Source organism: Xenopus laevis, chromosome 6S (genome assembly GCF_017654675.1).
Source record: "Xenopus laevis strain J_2021 chromosome 6S, Xenopus_laevis_v10.1, whole genome shotgun sequence".
NCBI lineage: Eukaryota > Metazoa > Chordata > Amphibia > Anura > Pipidae > Xenopus > Xenopus laevis.
Window position 1 is genome coordinate 72,446,125 of NC_054382.1, and position 27,987 is coordinate 72,474,111.

The 27,987-nt window shown below is 38.2% G+C and overlaps 1 protein-coding gene across 2 annotated transcripts in view; it reads left to right on the forward strand.

The window, feature by feature from the left end:
* Nucleotides 1-18,380, forward strand: part of mylk4.S (myosin light chain kinase family member 4 S homeolog) — a 93,571-nt gene extending 75,191 nt beyond the window's left edge. For both annotated transcript variants that reach the window (XM_018269460.2, XM_041567665.1), the window contains exons 7-15: nucleotides 666-759; nucleotides 2,327-2,436; nucleotides 4,207-4,348; nucleotides 6,651-6,721; nucleotides 8,197-8,325; nucleotides 10,760-10,912; nucleotides 11,737-11,815; nucleotides 13,184-13,255; nucleotides 15,601-18,380. In XM_018269460.2, the coding sequence (XP_018124949.2) occupies nucleotides 666-759; nucleotides 2,327-2,436; nucleotides 4,207-4,348; nucleotides 6,651-6,721; nucleotides 8,197-8,325; nucleotides 10,760-10,912; nucleotides 11,737-11,815; nucleotides 13,184-13,231 (826 nt within the window). In that variant the 3' untranslated portion in view covers nucleotides 13,232-13,255; nucleotides 15,601-18,380. The remainder of the gene's footprint in view (nucleotides 1-665; nucleotides 760-2,326; nucleotides 2,437-4,206; nucleotides 4,349-6,650; nucleotides 6,722-8,196; nucleotides 8,326-10,759; nucleotides 10,913-11,736; nucleotides 11,816-13,183; nucleotides 13,256-15,600) is intronic.
* The last annotated feature ends 9,607 nt before the right edge of the window (nucleotides 18,381-27,987 follow it).

Here is a 27,987-nt window from a genome sequence, read left to right on the forward strand (position 1 = left end):
CTTAAGCTGACAGTAGTTAGAGGTAATACTTCAGAGAAAATCGGAAACAGTCCTCGCATCATTCTCTGCCAACTTATATAGATTTTAGCTTGAAATTTGGGAAAGCCTATTATAGTGGTCCTGTCACCCAGACACAAAAAGCTGTATAATAAAAGTCCTTTTCAAATTAAAACATGAAATCCAAATTCCAATTTTTATTGAAGCATTTATAGCTGTTGTAAGCTCATTTAAAAATATCAGCTGTCAATCAAATATTGTCTGCCCCTCATCTATGCCTTAGGCATAGAGGCGGGGCAAGCAATTATTTTCACTTTCCATTCAGCACTTCCTAGATGTCACTGCACTCTCCTGTTCTCTTCACTATTTAATTGTGTAGCCAGGGCATGGGGATGGACATCGGGTCCCCCATTCTATTGCACAAACAAGATTCTAAGATGATACAAGGCTTGTCTTAATAACAGTGTCCAATAAATGGCGCCTGCCTGCTTGCTATAATTATGAATTCTCAGATTGAAGAAAACAAGATTCAAATAATGTATATAGTGTAATAAAAGTTTATTTTGCTTGACTAATGTGGTAAAATAGGATTCTGAATAATTTTTTGGGGTGACGGGTCCCCTTTAACTGTATCTTCTGAACAAATGTTTTCTTGTCATACTTTTCAGAGGACGATTTGGTCAGGTACATAGATGTGCAGAAAAATCCTCTGGTTTGTCGCTGGCAGCAAAAATTATTAAAGTCAAAAGCCATAAAGAAAAGGTAAGGGATATATTATTACTATGCAAAATAAAGTTGACAAATAAAAGTAATAAAACTATGTACTGTACGGGGGTTATTTACTAAAACCCAAATTGTCTAGTCTGGGTTTTAAAGGGGAAAACACCATTTTTTTGTGGAAATTTCTTTGTGGAAAAGTCATTATCCAAAATACTCTCAAACCTGCCAAGGTTATGTAGAAGTCAATGGCAGATATCCCTTTTACAATTGGAAGATATGGGTTTCCCTGGGTTTCGTACGATAATTCGGACGGCAAATCCCAAAAATTTGTACTATTCAGATTTTTTTGATGATTTTATCGAGCCTTGTTCCGCACCAAGTTATTTTATTGATAAATAAGGCAAAATTGTGTATGGGAGTTTGGTCAAAGTTGTTTTAATTAGAGATGCACCGAATCCAGAATTCGGTTCGGGATTCAGCAAGGATTCTGCCTTTTTCAGCAGGATTCGGATGAATCCTTCTGTCTGGCCGAACCGAATCCTAATTTGCATATGCAAATTAGGGGTGGGGAGGGAAATCGTGTGACTTTTTGTCACAAAACAAGGAAGTAAAAATTTTTCCCCTTCACACCCCTAATTAGGCAAATTAGGATTTGGATTCAGTTTGGTATTCGGCCGAATCTTTCGCAAAGGATTCGGGGGTTCAGCCGAATCCAAAATAGTTTTAGTAAATAACCCCCTTATTGTTGTCTGAAATTGTTTTCCAAATGTTGTGGTGCATATATTTAACTACTGTATTCTAAAAGCTGTGTTATAAATACTAATTGAGTATGTGAAGTGTAATAACCATCTGCAGAAAACAAGGTGTTGTTGAACTACTATTGTGACATCTCCCTGCCAATTTGGCTGGTGGAGTGCAGCTGTCTGTAGCATTATAAAAACAGGTGCACTAACATGTAACCTTTTTTTAAATTAAACCTTGTTAAAAATAGGGATTATCTACAGTTTCACTGTTAACCCCTTCTCTGACAATGTAGTATACACATTGTTGGCAGGGAAAGGTTTAACCTAGTACTGAATTATGCAGCTATATTGATCAGTGCTGTTCCTGGTATGAGGTAAGTTGAGAACCCTATTTTAGGGGTTTAAATTTTCAATCCAGAGCTATGTTTCCAGAGCTATGTTCAAATACAGCATTCCGCAGGATGCAATGCTTGTTAAATGAGCACTACAAAGTGTCCTATTGCGTTCCTTAGTACTTTACGCCCAAAGGAAAAGCAAATTAGCCCTAATCAGTGTGTAACTATAGAGGAAACAAGCTCGCAGTCGCAGGGCCCGAGGAACAAAGGGGCCCGGATCACAGGGTCTGCTTCCTCCATAGCAGAAAACACATTTCCACTCCCCGGCCACTTTATGAAGAGGGAGGACACAGACTACAGAAGGTGCCGGTGGAGATTGGAGAGTGCACGGGCCCCTCTTAAGATTTCTTTGCAGGGGATCCAGCACACGCCAGTTACTCTGCTGGCCCTAATGTTATGGTTGAGTTACAATCACCTCATTGTATATTTACTGTTTATAGCAGGGTCTACAAAATTGTTTTTCATTTGCAGGAAGAAGTGAAAAATGAAATACAAGTCATGAACCAACTGAACCATGTGAATCTTATTCAGTTATATGATGCCTTTGAGTCCAGAAATGACATAGTGCTCATTATGGAATAGTAGGTGCATTTTTTCTCTAATATGTATGATACATCTCATAACATATACTGTAATTAAGAAACACAAAAGTGCAACTTTCTTTTTCAATAAATCTCTTTTCCAAGAATTTCTGTCGCCCCCAGCTGTTCTGAGAAATGTACTACACGTTGTCCCTGACACTATGAGGGTTACTTACTAAAATCCGATTTTTTCTGAATATTTAAATAAGAAAAGTCTGACCAAACTAGAATCCAGGATTGGACCTTATTTATTATTAAAATAGGACACTCGATAAAATTGATGAAAAACTGAATTGTACAATGTTTTCAGAGGATTTTCCCGAATCGTATGATTTTTTTCAGCCTTTTTCCTCAAAGACCGAATTTTTCGTTTCTTTTTGCCCAAAAAGCCCGAAACAGTCAGATTTTCACGGCTAAATCCAGCACCTACCAAAGAAACTTCCAAATAGGATAGGGACCTCTCCAATTGACTTAATTACAACCTCGATAGGTCTCAGATGGTGGATTTTCAGATTCTAACTTTTTGCAGCTTCGGGCTTTAATAAATCCCGAAAAATTTGAGTTTTAAAAAAAAAAAAAAAGTCTGACTGGACTTTAGCAAATAACCCCCTATAGCTTGGATGCAGTTGTTTTGTTCTTTCCAAGCATTAGTGTGCTATATGGATTTTAATATAAAACATATCAATGCATTTAGGGCCAATGCATGGCACCAAGTGGGACCTAGGCTGACCTGCTGGGGCTCACATTGCATTATGGTGGGTAAGCGATCTTTAGGGATCAGCATTTCAGGACCTTGCTGTCACTCACTGTGAAAATGATCACACTCTATTTTAGACTTATTGCATGGCTAAAATGACACAAGGGTGTTACATAACATAACGTTAATGTTGATTCAGTCTTTACAGTAGAAATCTAAGGGGGGGGTGTAAGAAAGATTGTTTAAAACAATTTGCGACATAAAACCCAAAATTATATTTTGCTATATAATAGGCATTAGTTATTAAATTGTGCATTTAATTGGTGCATTTCAGTCCTTCTGAAAGTTGGCATACTGTTTTGGCACAAAAATATTTTTTTACAGTAAGATGTTTTTACATATACTATATCATTCTCAATCATTCTTACATTGGTGGATAAGGTCACAAAAACAGGTTATGGTGTTTTTACGATTTTTGTAGCCATACTGTCTGCCTTACAAAGAGATCATTTGTCAATAATATATGTTTTGCTGTTTTACTGGTCTCTTCCCATCCACACTTTCCTATGAACTTGCTAAAGAGTTTATAAACAACAATGTGTCATGCTGCCAACACATAACAGCTGTTAATGATGCCGACACTTCCATGCCATGACAAGGTTATCAGATTCTGTATAAAAACACCAGGGACAAAGTTAAGCATATGAGATGTGTTTTTTGAATAATCTGAAGGATTTCTTTGCAGCATGGATCAGATAGATAAATTAATATACAAGCCAATTTTATTGATCACAACACAGGGAAAGGAAGATCACAATATTGTTATCGAAACATTGGAATTCTGTTTGCTTGTTTATTAAAATTAGGTTTTTTTCTTAACTTTTTTTTCATCACAGTCTGTGAGTGCGGTACGGTTTTGTTATTTTGTACACACTTTACCTGCAACCAGGCAAGTTGTGTTTTTGTTTGGTGATTGCTCCTCCATGTAAATAAAATGAAGAAGACAATGATTTAATATTTTTAAATCATTAAAATCATTTGCCACAATATCTTTCCTCCATCTTCTTTAACAGTGTCGAAGGGGGTGAACTCTTTGATAGAATCATTGATGAAAATTACAACCTGTCGGAAGCAGATACAATACAGTTCATCAAGCAAATCATTGAAGGCATCCAGTACATGCACCAAATGTATATTGTACATCTTGATCTTAAGGTACAGTATAATGCATTCTATACTAAGAGTGAATTTAGAGATTAAACTACTTGTAGTGATTTATAAAACACTCTTTTAAGTGCTGCAATAAACCAGAGAGAAAATGTTTTTTTATTGAGTGTTAAGTATCAATACTCAAGAAACTATACTCTAATTACACAGTAAGTATGTGGGTGCCATCCAAGGAATACAGTGGGTACTTCAGTCATGGGTTCTGGCAGAGGAGGACCCAAGATATTTGAAACCATGGGTTCCACAGGGTGGGGGGTGCAATGGGGGGCGCTGGAGATTCAGACCTGAACTGAAGCTCTGATTCAAGTCTGCTGCCTGCAGATAGGGCTGTTTCGATCTTGGAGTTTAAGTCCCAGTACAGCTAAACAGGCATTGCATTGGCTAGAGGGGGTTACTCTGCAGTTTAGCCAATCATTGTGCAGCTGTACACAATTGGATACACTGGATGGATTAATTCTGCAGCCTAGCCAATCCCTGTGAAGCTGTACCAGGACTTAACCTGCTGCAAGACAAGAAGTGTGTGCAGGCAGCAGGCATTGAATAAGGTAATAGTGCTTTAGTTTGTTATCATTAAAGCTCCTGACTTGTAATCTTATAATGTCTTGTGTATCTGTCGAAGTATTTGTGTGTGTTTTACATAGTAGATCTAAGTTTGGATTGGTGTGTCTGAACCTGACCCAGATCTCCTTGTGTGTTGCCTATAGAATTCTGTATTCGTGTGTTTACTATTGTCACAATTTCTCTACCTGTTATGTCTGTTACATCTGCTTTGTGGGAGAAACTGTTTGAGTATGAGTCACTGATTGAGTAGAGCCCATACATACTGTCAGCAGGACCTGCACTCAACCATGGCTTCTATAGGCATTATTCATGTTACTGGCACCATTGTTATTGGGACTGTATTTATTATCTCTTGTTATAATAGTAAAAGTATTATCCCATGCGTTTTGAAGAATTCTTTATTGAATTGCTGTGGTTTTCTGGGATATTATAAAGAATTCTGGGATATCATAAACATATTATAAACAGATGTTATAAACATATACAAACATTTCTATCTTACCACATGGAGACATGGCTTGGCACTGAAACTCTATTCTGGGGTATTATGCATTAGGTTGGCACTGCATTGCATGTGTTTACATTAATTCTTGATTCTTGATTAACAGAATTTATAGCTGTAGTGAGTCTCCTCAAACCAAAAAAATACCCTCCACCTGTGCATCACTACTATGTGAGATTAGATTAATGTTTCCTCCAAATAATGAAGGATTCTCTCCCAAATGCAGATGTGTGTCTTTTAGGCTGGTGTCATATGTGGCTGATTCTCTGACTCCATCCACTCACATCTCTGCACTGACAGATACTGTGTTGACCTGGGTACAAAAATACTCAGTGCAGTAAATTTCAGCACAAATGGATGTTTTCTATCAAAAAAACTGCTCTGCTTGTATGCAGCCAGGCCAACACTGTGCCTGTCAGTGCAGAAACACAAGTAAGTGGATACCAGCAAATTGGTTTCTCACTAGCTTTAGAGCAGTGGTCCCCAACCAGTAGCTCGTGAGCAACATGTTGCTCTCCAGCCCCTTGGATGTTGCTCCCAGTGGCCTCAAAGCAGGTACTAATTTTTGAGTTCCTAGCTTGGAGGCAAGTTTTGGTTGTATAAAAACCAGATGTACTGCCAAACAGAACCTCAATGTAGGGTGACAATCCAGATAAGGGCTACTAAATGGCCAATCACACCACTTATTTGGCACCCCAAGAACATTTTTCATGCTAGTGTTGCTCCCCAACTACTTTTACTTCTGAATGTTGCTCACGGGTTCAAAAGGTTGGGGATCCCTGCTTTAGAGTGTATATCTAAGTGTGTAAGCCAGTCTGTCAGCGTAAATGACCATTTTGTAGATTGTGATACTTTTAGCTACTTGATCAACTGAAAAATGTTCATACATAAAAGTGTGATTTGCATGCTGCAAAGAGGGTGGTGTTTGTAATATGGTGGGGTGGTTGGTTGGTTATGGGTAGGTGTTTGGTATAATTGGCATGACTGGGGTGGATCAGAGCTATGTTCATGCACCCGGGTTTTTTTTTCATTGGGGGTGTAGGGTCTGTGGGAGAGCACTGCTCACTTAGTAGTATGGGACCATGTGATTCTTAATGGTGGTACACGATACATAGATATCTGTAACAAAAATGCTACAATTACGAAAAATGTATGTAAAAGATATATACAGATATTTGTTTCACAAATGGTTTATCGATCATTAATCCTAATGTCTTAATCTTACAGCCTGAGAACATTATGTGTGTGAGTCGGACAGCATATCAGGTCAAAATAATCGATTTTGGTCTCGCTAGAAGGTACAGTATGTGCATGAAACAAAGAATGCTACAACATGTGTAAACATTTTAAATAATGAATGTGATGTTTTGCACAGCATTATGTTATATTCACATTGATGATTCCTGACTATAGTAATGAACATAAGGTAGGCTATTAACAAAATATTATTGAGAAAAAACTGTTGCTATACTATACACTGCTTGCTTCTGCTCCCCAGGGCCGGGCCTCAGATGGTAAGACTTTAGGGGCAGCATGCCGCCCAACTGCAATCTAAGAGGCATTGTGGACACACACTATATATATAGTCCCCAGTGCTCAGGCACTTGTGCGCACTCGCAGGTGGGGCACTCGCAAGGGCTTCGGGCTCTAGGACCCTGCAACCTAGGGGTGGCCAAGCAGGGCTGGGTTTGCATAGCGGGCACCCCTAGGCCCACTGCTGTTCATTGCCCCTGTCCCCTTCCCTTTGTGGGTGTAGTTGGACCTTTCCACAAATCTGGGCCTGTGCCCAAGGCCGTAGTCTGCTGCTCCCCCAAAAAGCAACAGTACTGCTTATAATAATTTAAATTATACCATCTCTGTTGGAGATAGTACACCATAGGTGCATATTTACTTGTCTAACTCCGCCAAAGTTTGCCTCAGTATTTTGTTTTGCAACAACATCTCAAATCTACTTATAATTGTAAGTACACCATGGCAAGTGCAACGTGGCAAAATTTTGCTGGCGTAAATACACACACTTGTAAGGGGAAAATTTGCTGGTAAATTTACAGCATAAATAAATTACGTATGTGGGAATTTTGCTTTTTATTGAAAATACACCAAATTATCGCCCTTTCAACGTAAATATTACCCAACATCTCGATTTAAGAAGGAGACTGAAGATAGATTGAAAAAATTAATGTTGCTTTCGTTTCCAGTGTATTATTACTTATTATTACTTCACCTTATTTAATAATGTCTTATACTTCAGGCAGTACAAAAGATTGTCAGGATCAGTTTGAGCTCATTATGAGTTTTCTGAGAATAAAACCTTTATGAATTGATTTTTTTAATATTTAGGAGACAAATGTAGAGATAGCTGTTTGCTAAATCTTTGAAACCCACGTTTTTACTAGACATCAGTGTATTTGGGGGTTCTTTCAGAGAATGTCTAATACTTTTTAATTTTTTAATTAATGCTGTTCATTAGTTGTAACATTTTCCCATACTTTGTTTTGAGTACCCCAAATTCTAAAAACAATAAAACAATATTTTAGATATTAAAATAATTGTTCCCTACATCTACATCTGGTAATAAAAGATTTATGGGGATTCATTTTTTGATATATTTTGTTTTTTTCGTGTTACCTATTATTGTACTTTTTTACCAGAATATTATTCTATTAATTATATTATTGGTAGATTGGCCTTTTGTGTTTTAAAAATCAATCTAAATTGTTAGATATACAGTACATATATAAATACTGTTTCATGTATATTATTTTTGCTTTAGATATAAGCCAAGGGAGAAGCTGAAAGTGCATTTTGGTACTCCTGAGTTCCTTGCTCCTGAAGTTGTGAACTATGACTATGTCTCATTTCCCACAGACATGTGGAGTGTAGGAGTCATTGCATACATGCTGTGAGTTGGCTGAAAAATGCATATATTTGTCTGTTTTCATGAAATGTACTTTCGTTCCCCCATATTATTTTTGAGTCCCTGCCTGGAGTTTTGTGTACTTTTTTTTTGTAAAAAGAGCATATCTGGAAAAAGTTAGCTCTACTTGATTATTTAGGAGAAAATATTTAAGAACACTGATGTTTTTTTTTCTAAATTGGTATTCAGTTTTGGCACCACATATGATACATTATTTAGTTTAATATTCATATCAGGGCATATTAACCACATAGAATTCACCACAAAATTCTCCAAAAACATACACATGAATTGATTTTGGTGTTATCTGTAAAAGTATTTTGTGGAAAAAAGAATCTCTTTGCCAATTAATGAGAGTTGGGAGACAATTTAATATAGCCTAAATGAGCAATTGCCATTCTGATATACAATATTTTAAATGTGTATAACTTTAAATAATTTTGCAATCATCTCTTATCATCTCTTACAACCTGGCGCTGGGCAGCTACCGTTAAAATTGTCTTCTGCCTACCCCTAGTTCGTGTTCGCACCCCCTCAGTCTTACTCCCCTTCCTTCCCTCTGTCACCCACCCCTCCAATGTTCTCCCCACCCTCCTGTCACCATCCCCTCCTCTCTCACCCCTCACATTTTAAAAACTCGAATGATTGCTTATTTATAAAAAAAAATCTGAATGTAAAAACTATATTGAATACAATTGCAAAAATAAAAACACATATTTGTGAGTTTACAAACTTGAAAACTCAAACTTGAATTTTACCTAGGACAACTCCCCTAGACTTCTACGCGAACTCGTCAGCTTTTAGATGTCAATTTTTTTACATTCCTGTTTTTGAGGGTTTTTTTTTGTTTAATAAATACCAGACATTCGAGTTTTTAAAAATATAATTCAAATTTGTGAATTTTTGTGTAAAAGAAATTCGAATTGTGGCAAAAATTTAAATTCGAACCATGTTGGGTCCTGTTTTTATCCCAGGTTTTCATGAAAAAAAATAAGGTTTAGCTAAATGTAAAAAAAAAAAATTCTGGGAAATAAAATTAAGATTTAGCAAATATATAGCAGAACGCTTGTGGGAAGAAAGTTTTATTAACAATTTCCTTTTGGCAGCAATGGAAACTATCTGAGACATTTGCAAATGTGATAGTGTCATCATGTCAGCAGAATAAACACTTCCAGTTCCACCCTAAAGGGTTATTAGATTCAAGGTCACATAGTTCTTAGCATGCCAAGTATGATGCATGGCATCCAGCTTTCAAAGGGCTGTTTAATAATCCTGCCTTTGCTCATGTGTCAGTTGTGTGTATTACAGTTATTAGTGCAATAGCAAATCCATTTTGTCTGCTCCCCCTCTCAGGGTCATTCTATACTATTAATGTAATTTTAACTACTTGACAGCCCTAGCTGTAATATAAAACACTTTACAAAAGCTGATGGCCTGTTTTACTTTTAGGGGGCACAGTGAAAAAACTGACAAATTGCATGTGTTAAAATGCCATACAGAAAGCAAGTGTCTTCTGACTGTAGCATCTGGTGTAAAGTGCTTCATTTACACCTATTTACAATGACAAGGGAAGTCTACTTTACAACTGGTATCTGGTATTAATTCATGGGTTTCCCATTATTTGCTGCATTGTTTTTTTTAATCCTATAAATCTCTGCCTAACCTATGAATTTGGATCCTAACGTACTTTAAGTTTTCAGAACATTTAATAGCGTCTGTTGACCAGGCACATACTTCGTATTAGACTTAATAAATTCCCTCCTGATTTTCATAATGACGGCGCCACTTGCGTAAGAGTAGTTGGTATAGCGGGTGACACTAGAAATATGGTAAAAGCACTGATTTGTGCACTTTGCTCCTTTCCCACTAACAGTACAGTCCTTAGAGCTCTTATATAACCATTAATTAGATTTCAAATACAATATTAAATGAGATAAAAGAAATGCTAAAGCTCGTATTTGACACCATATTTAACTATGCACTAAATGCCTTGTGTTTGGGTTATAAAAAAAATGATGATAATAAAGATAAGGTCCTCTATAAACCTATGCTCATCTTTGCAGCATCCTCTGTATTATACTGACAAACACAAGATTAAATTAACATGACTTGAATTTAGTAATCTGAATTTGTTTGTCCCTACTGCACCCCAGTGTCTCCTGTTCTATATACCAGGCTATCTTTTAGAACTACCATGTAGAGAACCGGGTAGTACAGGACCTTTCACTGCACATAATTCTAGACCATGAAAGGCAGTAGTTTTACACTATAATTCCATCTACTTTAACTGCTGCCACCAGATCATTATGTTCATGGAAGGTATTGTGCAGCCATAGAAGAAAGTATGAGTATTGTACCAGGCATCATATCATAGGATGAACTTGACCTTTACCATTTTTGTGGGTATTTTCTGTATTAGATTGAGTGGTCTCTCTCCTTTCCTTGGTGAAGATTACAACGAGACACTAAACAACATTCTGGCATGTCAGTATGATTTTGAGGGAGAGGAATTTGAAAATATATCGGAGCCTGCAAAAGATTTCATCACTAAATTGCTTATAAAAGAAAAATGGTAAGGACACAGCATGCATGGTTATACGACTATATACCGCTTTGAGCAGTCAAAAACATTTTTTTAAGTTGTTTGTTAGTATTCCAGTCAGCAGTAGTGTTTAGAATTTACATCCATACAAATCCAACCCAGGGATTAAAACTGGACATAGACGAAAATATCCGAAATAGCCTCCACCCCACCCATACCAAACAAACAGTGGAGAGGCTGCATTTTAGTTTTTTCTGTTTTTGGGAATTGTTTTTTTCAAAAAACTTTTTTTAGTTAGCAAGCTTTTTATTTCTTAAAAACACGATCATGGAAAAATAATCCAGCACTAAGTAAATAATTTAAGTTAGTTAAAGGATAACCAAACCACCCCCTCCCAAAGCTCCCGCAGCTTCTTAATTGATCTAAGCTGAAAAAGGTATACATACAAAATTAGTGTGGGCAGTGGGGTTGGTGGTTGTGTCACGTCTGGTGTGCAGTGTCTGAAGTGTTTATCACCAGAGGGAGCATGCACACTTGAATTCAATTGGACCATGGGTTCTATTGTGCATTCTCTTGGTCAGCAATCAACACCAGGATCCTGCACATTGGACATGATGCAGCCAGATATGATGGACACCGATGCTGTTTATGACTAGATGGGTTTGTCAAAAGATAGTTAGTCATTTAATTTCTCACCTATTCTATTGCAGTAGCATAAATATATCTTGACTTTCTTTTTCTTACAACTAATACCCTAGACCTGTATTCCTCCCATTGTGTCTTCCATACAATCTTTATACTGTATTCATACCATGGAGCGATATAAAAAGATAATTTCTCTTTTTTATTTTTAGCTGGAGAATGAGTGCTACTGAAGCTTTGAAACATCTGTGGTTATCAGACTCCAAGCTACACTATAGGATCAGTCAGCAGGTCAGGATCTAATAGTTTTAAAATAATTTCCAAAGCTAGTATTATGTGACAGTGACACATACAGCATTATTGGTGCTTATCAGGACATGTTTGTCAAGTCTTTGTCTCTTTACTTTCGCTGAATCACAATTGGCAGCATCTATCTTATAGTTATAAATCACTGAATGTGTTACATTTTGTGTAGATTTTGTTGATGTTCAGACAACCATCTGTTCAAAAACTACAACAGAATAAAACAGCTATAAATAATTCTGGATATAGAGGTGATAGTACATTAATAAAAAAACTGTTTTAATGTGACTTAGTAGGACCATGTGAATTTGCATTATATTGTATGTAAACAGTAACCTTATACCAATACCTTGACAGCCTGCAGGCTGCTGATATTTGATTGGCAGAATCTGTTCTTTTCAGCAGAGCAGTCAAAATCTGCCTTGTAACCATATGTGATAGATTATTAAAATCTGATATTAATTGGGCCTGTTTTGTGAGCTGCCATGTACAGTGAATCAACAGAAAAGAAGATGAGGAGCTACTAGGCAGGGCCGGGACTAGGGGTTGGCAGAGTAGGCACATGCCTAGGGCACAAAGCTTGGGGGGCACCCGGCACCTACCTTTAACTGCTGACTACCCCAGTCCAGTCTGGAGTCCTGTTACTCACGCGCATGCGCCTACTTGAGGGAAGGGTGGCGTGCGCTAAGACACGACTGCACCTATGTAAGGGGAGGGTGCCATGAGATGGACGCAGCTGTCAGCGCACATGCGCGTACTGGCGCGCCTGGCTGGGTTGCCTGAAGCGCCTGGCCGGTCTGGCTTGGCCCGGCTACTGGGGCATCTTTGGAGGCACAGATCTTTACTGCTAAAAGGCTTTCGATAGCCTTGGGCTATTACAGAAATCCAAAACATAACAGTTCTGTCCTAATTCTTTAGTTAAGGTTTCGGGGTCGATTTAGCAAAGAGTGATGTTAAAAATCTCCACAGTCCGCAGAGTGAAATACTGTCTCTCTCCATTAATTTCTATGGGATTTTTAAAGGTGTATTTATCAAATAGTGAACCTTCATTATCACCCTTTGATAAATACGCCTATAAAAATTCCATAGAAATGAATGGAGAGAAGCGGTATTTGACTCTGCAGACTGTGGAGATCTCTAACTTCACTCTTTGATAAATCTGCCCCTTAGTTCTTCTTTATAGGTTGGTCATTGACCTTATTCAAGTGCAAAATAAAGAGTTGCCAACTAGGTTTATCATTTCGATCTATTAACTCCAGAGCTTTCTAAATGTTCTCAAAGGTCCACAAAAATCAGACTAGTAAAATTAAAATTTTTCAGAAACATGCAATAATACTGAATTTTCTTTTATTTTAGTGTCTTGAAAACATTTGCCCTGTGTCGGATGCATCAGGAAATAAATGACATATTCCAGTATTAAAACAGAAGGTTTGTTGAACATTTGGCTCAATTATATGTATGTCACATTCTTATCTGCTATGTAGATTCTCTGGGGCAAATTCACTAAGATTCGTAGTTGCACACAGGGGTAGCGTAAGGTTGCGAAGTTGCGCTAGCGTTGATTCGCCAAGCGAAGCGAAGTTTCGCTAGCGATGGTTCATTTGCATACGGCGCCAAATTCAAATTTCAATGGAGGAATACGTATCAGCACTACAAATGCCTAGAAAACCTTCAAAACATCAAATAAAAATTTTATTGTGCCCTACACATGTGCCCACTGTATAGGTAAGTTGCCATGAGTCAGGAAATGTAGGGGGGAAGGAGGAGAGCCCCAAAAAAATTTTCAATCTTTTTCAGCCTATCACCCATAATGTAGAAAACACGCCAGCGTTTTTTGGGACTTAGAAAAAATTTAGACTTTTTTTTAAGGAATCCCTATCTACTCTATTGCGCTTCGCCTGGTCTGAGGTGGCGAAGAAAGTCTAGCGTAAAAGGTAGCGTTCAGTACACTGCGCGCGTTAGTGAATTTGTGTAGTTACGTCCGTAGCGAAAATTCGCCAGGCGTAAGGGTGCGAAGCAACACTAGCGAATCTACGCCAGCGTTCGTTAGTGAATTTGCGAAGTAACGAAAATGCCCAACGCTAGCGAATTGACGCTAGCGTTCGGCGCTTCGGTCGCTTAGTGAATTTGCCCCTCTGAATCATTACTCTCAAATATAATTGTATTAAAATAGAGAAAGGATTTACTGCTACACTTCCTTTGTAAATTCTATGCAGCCTGATCTTAAAAGCCCATGGGCATATGATTATAAGCTTATGTCACACTAGGCATTATCTCCACCTCCAGAAAAATGCTTGTGTGTGATATCGGTGGTTTTCTGCCAATGTTTTCTAGTAGCTGAGAATATTCCTGGTGTGATATTAGCCTTTGTATGGAATGTAACTGACCAAGTTAGTAAATCTGATTAGAACTGCAAATGGCCATTGTTGTAAAGTGAGTTTGTATTAGTATCACTAAAGGACTATTTGAGAAGGGACAGTCAAGTTGGCAAACCAGTCAAGTTTAGGAACTTTAAGTAAAAATGACTAAGCTACTAAGTATTAAACTTTTAATTGTCCAACTGCATGGATACAATTACACTTATTTTCTCCATTGCATTTCATATCTCCCATTGCTTTAGGGGTGTTTACCTAATGTTAGGATTGCATGGGAGACAAAACAAACTACTTTTCCACATTCTATATGCATGATATTATAAATCAAATATAGGGTGGGGAGCCAAATATTCATATGGCAAACAAATGATCCCCACTGCTTGTAAAGGCAATCATATTGTATTCCTGCAGAGCATAAATAATAGCTTCCTTTCTTCTTTTCTGCTTACCCCATAAGCTATTTATCAGTACCGACAGTACTTTTCCAGACAAAAGCAAAAACTCAACATACAAAATAATGAAAACAATTCAATTTTGATAAGATAAAAAAAATATATAATTCTGATATTCAAATTTGCAAAATGCATTTGATTGAAATGTTTTGAATGATTTGAAAATGATTTGTAAAAGTTATTGCTATTCACATCAAAACACAGACAGTCATCTCTTCTGCGTTCAAGACTCTAATTCCTACAATACCTTGCATGCTTCCAACAGGTGTGTTGATCACATGACAGGCAAAGCATTGTGGGAATGGGATAATTGTCTGAAGCAGCTTCAGACATACTAGCTATCGTTTAAATTTTATATTTTCTTTTTTTATTAAAAATAAAAATATAACAGTATCAGTGGTAATATAGAACCAGCTACTGAAAATTTCCTTTCCATTTATATAGCCATTTGGCTATGAATTATATTTACTAATTTAATATAAATAAGTATTCAGTATTTCTTTGTCATATACTTCGTTCTCCTGAGCTTATACAAAGAAATGCACAGTCTATGGCACATGTAATGGAAAAGTTGTCATTTTCTAGAATTGTTAGTGTTCACATACTGAAGCATTATTAGCTATTAGTTATTTGTGTGAAATGGTATGCATTTCATTTTAAGCCTAGGAATTTCTTAAATATGTACAAATGTATGTTAGACATAGTGTGAAATATTTAAGGGTATTGTATATTAAAAAATATACCTATGAAACAGAAAGATAAACTCCTTGCATAATTTTTAAAAGCAATGAATTGTGGACTTTGGCTCACTAGTATGTTGCTCTTCTTCCCAAAGTGCTATTCAAATAATAGACTTTTAAAGACACACAGCCTAAACTAATAGAAAATAATGAAAAAATAATAATATGAACTGCTGAACTGACGCTTATTTAATCTTGTTTTTCAGGCATACCGCTGTGTGGTTTCTGCTGTGAATAGTTAGGAAAAAAGTCAACATTTCTAATATTCGGACCCTCCTTGGACTGATTTAAGAATTTATCAGCTGGCCCAGTTCCTTTTCAACTGTTGGATGGGTCTTGTTGTTATTGAGCTAATGTTCATTTAGCTTTCACCTTCACCTTGCCTCTGAATTCTAGAGTCTCTGGGTGTATTTGTGGTGGTGAATTCCTTCATCTGACATTTTAGATCTTGGAGAAAGCAAGAGTAAATTATGCTTAGGGTATCAATCCCTTCAGGTTCCATTAATTACTTTGAAAACCCTCTTAACATTCTACATTTGATTGTGTTCCTAAGTCTCGTATATAATGCACATATTTTGTTGTGTATGTGTAATTCCCATTTACTATTTATCTATCAGTAATTCCTTTCTGGGGCTGTCTGAAATAACAAAAATGACTAGCAGTCATAGTCAGCTGCATTTTCTACATCCAATCATCTGCATAGCAGATTCCTAGTAGACAGAGTGTTAGAAAGATTGGAAAAATTTGTAAATGGAGAGGAGGGCCTACTTTGTGAATAAATAAACCAAGAAGTATACATGAGAGTGTAACTTGAGCTAATGATTGAATATTCTAATATTGCACAGTTATGCTGAAAGACAGTATTAAAAAGGGTTGTTGCCTCAAAATCTTCCACTGTAGACTGGAGTTATGCCTTTTGGGCTATATTTCTAGCTGGCCCACCAGTTTCTCAAATGCTCCATGGAAAAGATTTCATTTCGAAAGTATGAACTGATTAATAAAAGGGGGTTGACTACATAACAAATAAAAAACATATTCTTATGCTGTAAGGTTCAAGTATATTAATATATGCAGGACTGGTGCATTAGTGTTCTGAACCTGCCACAATTAAATATTTTTTTAAAAAATATTCCCAAGGAGATCAGGCAGATCAGCAACACTGATGTAAATTCTAAGAGATACAAAGTTCTTCACCAATTAACCTACCGTTATGTGTGGATGTTCTAAAAACATTTACTGTATTGTCAGTGGGTCACAAAATACATTTGAATATCTAGAGTAAGTGTATTTATACACAATGGTGTAACTACTGAAGGCCCAGTAAGGATTTTTAGGAGGGTGGTTGATGAGTGAGATCACACACAACAAGGTTTACATTACATAAGTGTGCACCTTGAGTAAATGGGGCCTCAAATAAGGGTTCCTTTGCATGGTGCCCCAGAACTGTGAATGGTGTTATCAGCCAATGTGAAGAATAAGGGGACCATCTTGGTTAATAGAATTCAAAAGTCAAGCAGTGTTACTAATTCTGACAGTTTATACACAATCTTCAATGTGCAAATATGCCAATGAAAGGTTAAGGAGGAAAACAGAGGTGTCCAAATTTGTGCTGGAAATTCTATTTCTCTGCTATTTTTGTTTTTATCCACTCTTGTTCATATGTTCCTTAATATGGCCATTATGACTATGTACCACAAAGTGCCACACAAACTATTTTTACTTTAATGATTTGGACCATTACTAAATTGTTCATAATTATTTTTTTAAAAATGTTCTTGCTAATTGGTTAGGTTTGGAAACTATTACTAATAAGTTATATATCATTATGTTCCGTGGTGCTGCTTTTATAATGAAGATGGCGCACTTCATCTTTATTCAACACATTACACCCACTCGTCCTATATAGTGTAATATGTGTACAAGAAGTGCTATAGAAATAAAAATATACAAACATACATATTAAAATGAATCTTGATATTATAAGAAATTTCCTAAAACCCCCAGGAACAAGCCAGGAACCCTTCTGTTGGCTGAGACTGAAACATTTGAATATATGTGTGTCCTGCAGAAGCATCTTCACCATAACACAAGGTTGTGCATTAATAGACATGTGTGAGCATATTATAATCATCAGTTATAGAGTGCAGGAACATTATGATCCTTTTTGCATTACACGTGACAATTTACATTGATATGTTCATAAATGGCACCTGTACCTCATATTTTAAAGTGATAATGACATATTCCAGAGGGGGAGTGGCAGTATGTCCATCAGGGCCATATTTACAGAGTGGGCGCCTCTAGGCCCACTGCTGTTTGTCACCCCTGTCACCTCCCCTTTATTCATGCAAATTTTCATCATTGGGACAGGAGCTATTGGGATTGGCATACGGGAAATTTAAAAAATGATTGTATCTCCTGCACATCCCCAGTGTCTTTGAACCAATGTGAGTGTGGTTGGGCAGCATGCCACTCCCTAAAATCCTGCTGCCCTAGGCCCAGGCCTTGGTGGCCTTTCCTGACATCCATCGTTACTTTTAAAAACTTGATAGTGTTGTTTATAATTTCCAAAGCTAAACCCATATCCCCTCCCCATCTTCGATACTAAGCTATATCCGTCTTTTGATTCTTGACCCATCCACGAAGCATAATATCTCACCAAACACATTCTTTTGAAATCATACTTTTTTAATGGGTAGTTCACCTTTAAATTAACTTTTAGTATGTTATAGACTGACCCCATCTAAAAAACTCATAAGGCCACAAAGGTATTGCTACTTTTTATTATGCATCTTTTTATTCAGGCCCTCTCCTATTCATATTTCGGTCTCCTCTTCATAACAGTGCATGATTGCTATGGTAATTTAGGCGGTCTCCTCTTCATAACAGTGCATGATTGCTATGGTAATTTAGGCCCTAGCAACCAGATTGCTGAAAGTACAAGCTGTAGAGCTGCTGAATAAAAAGCTAAAAAAAAAACACAAATAATAAGAAATGAAAACCAGCTGCAAATCGTTTTAGAATATAACTCTCTACATCATACTATATGTTAACACAAAGGTGAACAACCCCTTTAAGATAATCAAGTTAAATTCATTTCTGATGATACTGTACAAATACTGTCTAAGTTCAGTAACACTATGTTGTGAAAATGAAACAATACAATCTCTGTACTGTAGATATTGGATTCATGAATTGTTAGTTTAATATATTGTTTCTGATTTGCACAATTGTAATTGTAAATTAATGTGAGTGTGAATGAATACTGGACTTTGCTTGTCCAGCAGGCGATAGCCCACACATACTCTGCTGCACAAAAGAGTATTTGTGTTTTTGCTGTATAGTGTTAATATTGTACTTGCCGTGTTTTTTCCAAAATGGAGTTCTGATCATTCACAATAATAAATACACATATAAATATATATATAGAGAGAGAGCATTTAAGATTTATATTAATTTATCAATAGCAAAGTGAGAGCAAACTGTGCACATTCATTAAGCAGTTGCTGTTATTAGTATAACACAGATTATGCTGTACTTACTTGCATGACTTCTTTGCCAATGCAGAGATTAATATATTTAAACACAACAGTATTACCAACTTAATCTTTTATAAGGCACCCATTTTTGCAAACTAAAAATTGTTTTGCCTCCGGGTTTTGCTTTTTTTGGGTTTTGCAGACTCACAAATTATTTTGCACCCCATGAGGGCTCTTAGCAGAGGTTCAGCACAGTCTGTCAGTACAGCCTACATTATGTAAAGTGCATAAAAAAGGCACCACATGGAAATGCACATTTGGGAGTCCAGGCATAAGTATTATATGGGAGGATGCTGAACCCATAATATAAAAGGGGGAGATGTTTAGGACATCTCTTGAGTTGAAAATAACTGCTGTACCTGAGAAGCATTACGGAAGTGAAGTGAAGTGAAGAATATTTGCTTTTTAGCCTTGTGATATATGGATATCTTTCTTTCTGGAAATATTAAAATATGTTTTAAAATATATAAATCTAACTAATAATGCATTGGTCTGGACAACTAAGGATAATGACAAGCAACACATTTATTTCACTTTCTCACTCTGATATCATAAAGCAGTTTTAGACTCTTTATGATATAATTGCACCTTCCATGAAGGCAAATGTTAATCAGCTAACTACCTATTTCTTTCTAGTGACTGAACCCAACCATTGCTGTACGCCAGTGTTGGCTGTTATCACACTGTTCCATTTTGTATGAAAGCTACTTAACTTGACATTGCAATCTGAAACCTGTCATGTTGTTCAAGCACACAATAATTCTATTTATTTTATTTATTATATTCTGTTTTCAATGTTATTCAATAAAAGACTGTAAATTAAAATAGCATTTTATTTAAAATAGACTAGTTGCTGTTTCACATAGAGCAGTGCTGTCAGTAGCGTCACTAGAGGGGGGCGGGCCATGGTACGTGACGCACAGCCGGGCCCCGCCCCCTCCGTACGACCGAATTTGGCCGATTTGTCAGTGGCGCGTGAGCTGCCGGGGGGCCCTGAGGGGGTGCGGGCCCTGGCCTGCTCGCACCCCCTGCTCCCCTGGTTGTTCCGCCAGTGCTGTCAAAGTTCTGTGGTACCGAGGGCCAAAATTTTACTGGCCTATGTGGAGGAGGGCCAATAAAGGAAGTCAGTGTTGGCCACTCCCCCTTTTTAAACCACACCCATATTACCACAAGAACTTTTAAGATCATATCCACATTAACGGTGGCAGCACACCAAAAAACCAAATGGTTGGTGCTCACTGCAGGGAAATCCCTCATCACTCATATGCGAAAAATTTAAGTCATGTTAAAAACATACCCTTAAATCCATATGCCTTATCCTCCCCTGTGGATAATACAACAACCCCCCAACACATGATTAAACACCTTAGGGGCCCTTAACAACAATTTCCAAATGCTAATAACCTCAAGAACAAACTCCTAACAGGCTTACATTCCACAGGTAGCATAGGGCAAGCAGAGAATAGCACACACAAGCAGCACTGGGCAAGCAGAGAATGGCACACACAGGGAGGCAGGGCCGGGCCAAGGTATTTTTGCACCCTAGACAAGGGCTTAAATCAGTGCCCCCCCACCCAGTCCTGCATTACAATTTCCCACCTTACCAGTCATATAGCCCCCTGTACCTGTGCCAGCACCTATCATATTGCCTCCATTTGTACCTATGCCAATGGCAGTTAATCCCTCAGATTGCCCCCAGGCCCCAATCTGTACCTGTGCCAGCATAAGACAAAAGATCCATCATATTTTTACCCCCAATCTGTACCTATGCCAGCGGCAACCAAAAGAATCTATCATATTGCCCTCAAACATCTGTGTACCTGTGCCAGCAGCCACCATATTGCCCCATGTACCTGAGCCAGCAGCAGCCAATCCCTTATATTGGCCTACTCTGCCTGTCCCTAGTTCCGGCCCTGCAGGGAGGGAAGGCAGAACAGAGCAGGAGACAGGGAAAAAATGTACTACATACAGTGACACAGTGCTGGTGCCCCATTAGCATTTTGAATAAGGTATGAACAGGTGAACAATGTGGGCAGTTTCAGTCTGGGTCTCAGGTTTGAACAGTACAGGGTTTTAGGATATTACCAATAGAGGCAGGGCCGGAACTAGGGGTAGGCAGAAGAGACAAGTGCCTAGGGCGCAAAGGCAGAGGGGCGCCAAGCACGTACCTCTTCTGAGCCCTTCCCCTAGTCCGGACCCTTGTGTCCTTAAACTGTGGCTGCAGCTTAGTTGTTTTTTAATGCGTGCGCGGCCTTCCGCCCGGGGTTGCCTAGGGCGCCTGGCCAAATTGACCCGGGACTGAATAGAGGTGTCACAAGTGTGAACAATGCAGGGGGATCACAGGTGATTTGAGGTTTAAACAATGCAGGGGCCAGTTAATCTCTATAGTGATACCTTTTAAATCAGACACAGCATCTGGGGGGCCACAGAAGGGGGGGTCGCGGGCACAACATGTTCGTGTCTCTGGTGTTTGAGTCTGACAGCTCAGTAATTCAGACATTTACTTGATACATTTCTCAGCAGCATCTCTGGAGTATTAGCAACTATTGTATCAATTTTAACAGCTGCCTGTAATGAAACTCAGGATTCTGCTCAGCAGGGACACAGATAAGAAATGTATCAACTAAATGTATCCATTTAGAACAGTTTACAGGGTCGGCGACCCCCCCTCGCAGAGCCACTTTAGAAGGTGAAAAATTACACTTTACACTTCAATATTAGAAAACGGTCACACATAGAAAGTAAAAAGTCATTGGAAAAAGTTATTTCTGGTGATCTGTCCGAAAACAACCAGTTGTTTGAAGGTGAACCACCCCTTTAATAACTCAAAAAAACAATAATAAAAAGTGAAAACCAATTGCAAATTGTCTCAGACTATCACTTCCTACATGATACTAAAAGTTAACTTAAAGGTGAACAACCCCTTAAACTACATATCTAGCTTTGTGGCGGATGTAGATTGTTAAGGAGTTTTCACAGGACCCCTTAAAGACGAATGTTTCTTTGTAAGTCTTACATCATATTGGTATGTAAAGGTTAACTGTGCAGATAGATACTTCTAATTTAATCCTGCAATGCATACGGTTATATACAGTAAGTTTATAGCTAGTTACCTAGAAAGGCATTCGTATATCCTCCCCTCTCCTACAGGATGAGAGGAGGGGCCCTCATATGTTTTATCTATTACCTACAGATCCAGATTGTTCAAGCTCGGCTGTGCTTACTCTGCACTAATAGGTGAGAAATATTTAAGGGAGATATTCAGGGCAATCGAAGTATGTGGGGGAGAGCAGGGGGGGGACTATCTTTTCTTAATTGGGGGGTTGAGTTCTCATTAAAGCCTCCTTTTTTTAAGAATAGCTGGTGTTTTGTTTTTTTTTTACAAAATTGTAATTGTAATATCTTCACTCTTTGACCCACATCTTACACAAAAAAAACCATCAGATATGCAGTGGAAATCAGGTTTATTTAGTTCACCATTCATCATGTCCTGTTCTCCTTCCTCTCTCTTTTGGTACTTAATCTTCTTTTTACTGCCTTTTTACCCAACATACAGCTTTATTGTATTAGAATTTACAAATGATCTATTTTAAACAGGGATTTAATGCTCTTCAGCACATATATGAACACACAACTGCCATTCCAGGGCAAGGTGAAATCACTGCTGGCCAGGCTCAACCCTGCCAAGACTCAAACCATAACTATCACTCAACCTTTTTAACAACAATCCAGCTGAGCTCCTTATAAAAAGGTGGTTGATACCCATCATTATCTCTCTCTCCCATAGTTGACTGCCCGTGTCCTCATCCTTCCCCTTCCATTCTACAGAAGATGGATGCCATGCTAACCTCCCTATTGGTTTCCCACTCTATTAAATGCAGGGCTGGATTTCATGCAAGGCTGCATGGTACCAGCGCCGGATGCCTCACACGTGCATGCCATCCTCCCAAGGCCACATGGTCCTAGCGCCAGCCACTTACCATGCGCACCATCCCCGCACACGAGATTTTGAGTCCCCAGTGCTCCTTAGGATGCAGCTGGACGACATGCCTCCCCTAAAATTGTACCGCCTTGCCACAAATCCGGGCCTGATTATATGGTTTCCTCCCTCCCTATTCATTTTCCTGCGTATGTATGTCAGGTCCATGCAATTAAATGAGCAATTGAAATTCCTTTGACCAAAGAGAATTTTGACAATTGTAATGCATAGCACAGGCTTATAGTAAAAAGAAACTCCAAAGTACAGCCCACATTAAGCATGGCTGTGTGAATGCAGCCAGATAAAAAAAATCACTTTTTCTGGTTCCCATTCAGTGGGGATTTCCCTCTGAAGGCCAGTTAGGGTAAGATAACTCCATGAGCTAAACGAGGCCCTGACAGTGGTTGGATCATCAATTCAGCCTGCCATCTAGCTGCTGTATGACTGAATGAATTAATTATTTAATTCATTGATTCATTTATTCATTCATTCATTCATTCATTCATGGATTATTAATTCATTTTATTGGGGATGTAAATCATTTATGAATTTGGGAGGCTTTCCAACTGTACTTGTACTTGCACCTCGTCTCCCATTAGCTAATGGTCTTTGCAAAGAGAAAACTTTGGTAGCATGCCATTCTGAGATTGCTGATGTGTCTTAGTTTGTAATTAAAAATACCAATTTCAAATGTGACAAATAATCGTGTTTTTCCCTCCACGGGGTTTTTCTGTAATTATGATCTCCTTACCTTAATTCTACTAAAAAATCATTTAAATATAAGATAAATCCAGTGGAATTGTTTTGCCTCCAATAAGGTTTTATTACATTTTAGTTGGGATAAAGTACAAGGTGCTGTTTTATTATTACAGAGAAAAGGGAAATCAATTTTAAGCATTTTCATTTATGGATTAAAATAGAGTCTATGGGTGATGCCCTACCTGTAGTTCGGAGCTTTCTGCATAACAGGTTTCAGAAACATTAATCCTGTGTTTGAGTACATTTTAATCCAGCTCACTCATTCAACTGTTCACCATCACTACTGATTAGGGATGTAGCGAACTGTTCTGCTGCGAACTAGTTCGCGCGAACTTCGACCGTTCGCGTCCGCCGAACGTTCGCGAACGTTTGGGAACGTTCGCATTTTGAGTTCGCGTTCGATTCGAATACAAGTCGTTCGACCATTCGACCATTCGAATTCCTTCGACCGCTAAAATCGAACGATTTCCATTCGTTCGAACGATTGTAAGCATTCGATTCAATGAAAAGCATTCGATCGAATGGCTTCGATCGTTCGATTCGAATGAAAATCCTTCGATCGAATGATTAAAATCCTTCGATCGTTCGAATCGATCAATTTTAGCGGGTGTTCGAAGTTCGCGAGCTGTCCGCGAACGTTCGCATTTTTTGCCGGTGTTCGCGAACGGCGTTCGCGAACACCAAATCGGCAGTTCGCTACATCCCTACTACTGATACTACAGGGCAAGAATTCCCAATTTAGTTTCCCTTGGTATGTTTTCTTCCATGCTTTTGCACTCCATTTTGGAGCCCAGAGACCTTAGTCCAGTCTCATGTATTCAGTACTGCCTGCATTTGAAGGCACTGTATTAATGAGAGGCAGGTGATTGGAAGCGCATAAGTATCCCCCTGCTCACTCCCTACCCATCCTGCCACCCAGACCTGCAAATAAGGGAACAGCAGTTGACATGAGGTGCAGACCCCAAACTGTAGTTCTCCCTGCAGGAGTACTAAGAGACAATTTCTTGCACTTGCATTTCTGTCTAGAGCCTTCGCCATTCTATGGTAATACAACTTGAAAGTTCTCCACCTTGAGCGGAGTGATAGAAACATTTAAATTGAAACCTGTGAAGGATAAAGCTATGGGGAGTTTTTGCACGTGTAAAAATTGTTAGGTGCATAAAAATTGCCGCGTGTCAAAATTATTTTGACGCCCATTGACTTTAATGCATTTGGACAAAACAGTATGTAAAAATTGTCACTCGTGTAAAAATTGCTGCGCGTCAAAATTATTTTGATGCCCTTTGACTTCAATTAGTTTCGCAAATTTTTCGCTGTTTCCCAAATTTTTCAGCAAAGCGAAATGGGACAGATTTGCCCATTACTAGCCACATTTATTGAAGGGTAAAAAGACAGCGACTTGCGTCAACTAGGCTGCCCCAAAACAATACAGTACATGCATCACTTTTATGCTGAACATTTTAATATTTTCAGTTTGTTATGTCCAATTTTCGTCAAAGTGCAAGCACAACTTCAGCAATTTGGATGAACCAAAATTGCAACCAAAATTATGTTGGAATCATAGTAACTGTACTGTACATCATCAAGGTAGCAATGAGGCAATTTATACTGGGTGCTTAAAGGTGGTAAGATAGATGGTCTGTTGGGGTGAATTTGTACCCTCTTTTGCCTTGGCACTATCCTTTAGCGTATGCTCCTATGCTGGGTATGCAGAATTCTTGTGAGGAATAATATGTTGGTTGTGTATCTATTATGTGAGGCTTTAATTTAATTAATTCCTATTGTCATGATGTACAGAATAACTCATCTGTTTGTTATTTTTCTTTTTAAACTTTCCTTTTTTTTTTCTTCTTTTTTTTATGCTCACACATTATTGGTGCACTCATTTTGATTGATTGATAAACTTGGTATATTATACCACAGAATCTGTAGTGCATCATGTCACATAGCTTGTAGTCTCTGTGGTTGTTTAGAGTGGTTGCCAGAGTTACCCTTCTCTGTTTGGCAGCATTTTCTGCATTTGGGGTTTTAAGAGGTGTGTTAATTGCAGTTCTAGCTGCTTGCCCCTGAGGAAAATTAGTTAGTGTGTGTTTCTTTAACCTAAAATGCTGAAAATAAAAACGAGGAACCTGTCTGTTAAAATAAAAACACACACAAGCAAATGGATCCATTCTAACGTTTGCATCGGGCTATTTATAGTTTCCTGGAAAACCTCACTGAGAAGTGGCATGGAACTTAGTGCATTAGACCGAATATGTTTTATGTCATCTTTCTGTACAGGCTATGAGCAAATGTGATTTTTTTTCCCTTGGCATGCCCAGTTACTATTAGAAGGCTATGGTCCAGTGAGATGAAGTTACACGCCATCTTGGATTATCCGAAATAGAGGAGAGTTTTGTAAAGTGCAAGTACTTAAAAGAGCAACTGGCAAGAGTCAATGAATGCAAGGCAAAATCTGCAATAAAATTATATTTATCTTTGTCTTTTGATATTCCAGTAGACAGAAACAAAGGAAAATGAAAGACGTTTACTGGCAATTTGGATTTTAGCCCATCTCAATTGAGCACCATTTAGATCAGGCTGTGCTGTATGTTTACTTGTTTATGAACTCTTTAAAAACAAGAATATTGAGACCAATATAGAGTGTACTATAACCCTGAAATAAGTAAGTACCGTATATACTTGAGTATAAGCCATCCCGAGTATAAGCCGAGGTACCTAATTTTACCTCCAAAAACTGGGAAAGCGTATTGACTCGAGTATAAGCCGAGGGTGAGAAATGCAGCAGCTTCTGGTAAGTTTCAATCAAAAAATTAAGGGTTTCTGCTCCCATTGGAGGTGCCGGCGTCTCATTTTTGGATGCCGGCGAATATTCTTGGAGACTATTCTTGGACCCTGGCGAATATTCCTGGAGACTATTCTTGGACACCGGCGACGATTCTCGGACGCCAGCGACTATTCTTAGGCGCCGGCGACTATTCTTAGGCGCCTGCGACCGTTTTTGGCCTTGAACCGAGGATAAGCCGAGGTACAGTTTTTCAGCATATTTTGGGGGCTGAAAAACTCGGCTTATACTCGAGTATATACGGTATCACTCACACGGTACATTTAAGCCACTGAATGAATGCTCAATATCCTAGGTACCAGATATTTTACATTCCAAGCTAAAAAGGTACATATCAAAATAATGACTTTAGATAGCACTTCTACAGGGGATGGCACATATCCACCACATTAAACATTATATGCCCTCCTATGGGATGTATATAGCTTTAAACTTCCTGTATAAATGACAAGAAGTAAGGCTCTCACAGTGCAGGAATGGCAAAGACAGACTAGAGGTAAGCTGGAATGGGGAGGTGGTGGGGAGCTTGGCAAAAAATGGTAGCCAGGCTCTGCAGCCATGGGAGGCCTGATTCAGATTACACACATCAGATTACAGTCTGTTTCAGTAATAAATAAAGATTTCAGAAGTAACATTTTTTCCAAATTTGGTAGCAGACTACTAACACTTTTTTATTTATGTTTCATGATATCATTATTTAGCCTTATCCACAGTCCTCTTTTCCACCTTTCTGTAATGTTATTTCCATTGTTTGTTTTCTCCTCTATCTGGTGAAACTCTTCCTCATTCTTTTAAATGTGCAACAGCTGTGCCAAACACAACATTTCCCATGGTGAGCTTCTCTGAAATGGCTTCACTAGGGCTGGCTAGTGTAGATGATACACGTCATTGTCTAATCTAGAAAACATAACACAAAGGGGTCTGGCTGTTCCAGTTGTGTTGACTAAAGTGGGAATGAATGCCTGATGTAGGATTCCTAATTGCAGTGGTACCAACAGAATTTATTTGATGCTAGTTTGTCAATTTGGGGGGCTTTAAAGTTTGTGAATTTGGAGATATAAGTGGTCAATTATTAAGACCCCAGACATGAGTACAATCACACTAAGGTGCAGAATGCAGCTTTCTGCCTGCAATATATCAGGCAGTAAGTACAGGGCTCCACTGTGACATACATCCACTGACGCTCACTAACATATCATTAAAATGTCTCTTGTATTTACAAAAATGTCCTCAACAATACAAAATCTATGAAAAAATATTACACATGTAAGAGATCATTTTTATTATGATACCATGAAAAATATACAGTTTGACTGGTCCCTGCAAACATTAGTTTAATACAAAATACTGGGGGTCATTGACTGCAGGACAGGGTGAAAATTGCAAAAAAAATATAATAATCTGCTTTCTGTTTTTCACTTTAAAGAACTGCCACAGGTCCACCTTGCCCAAAGAATACAATCCTGCCTGT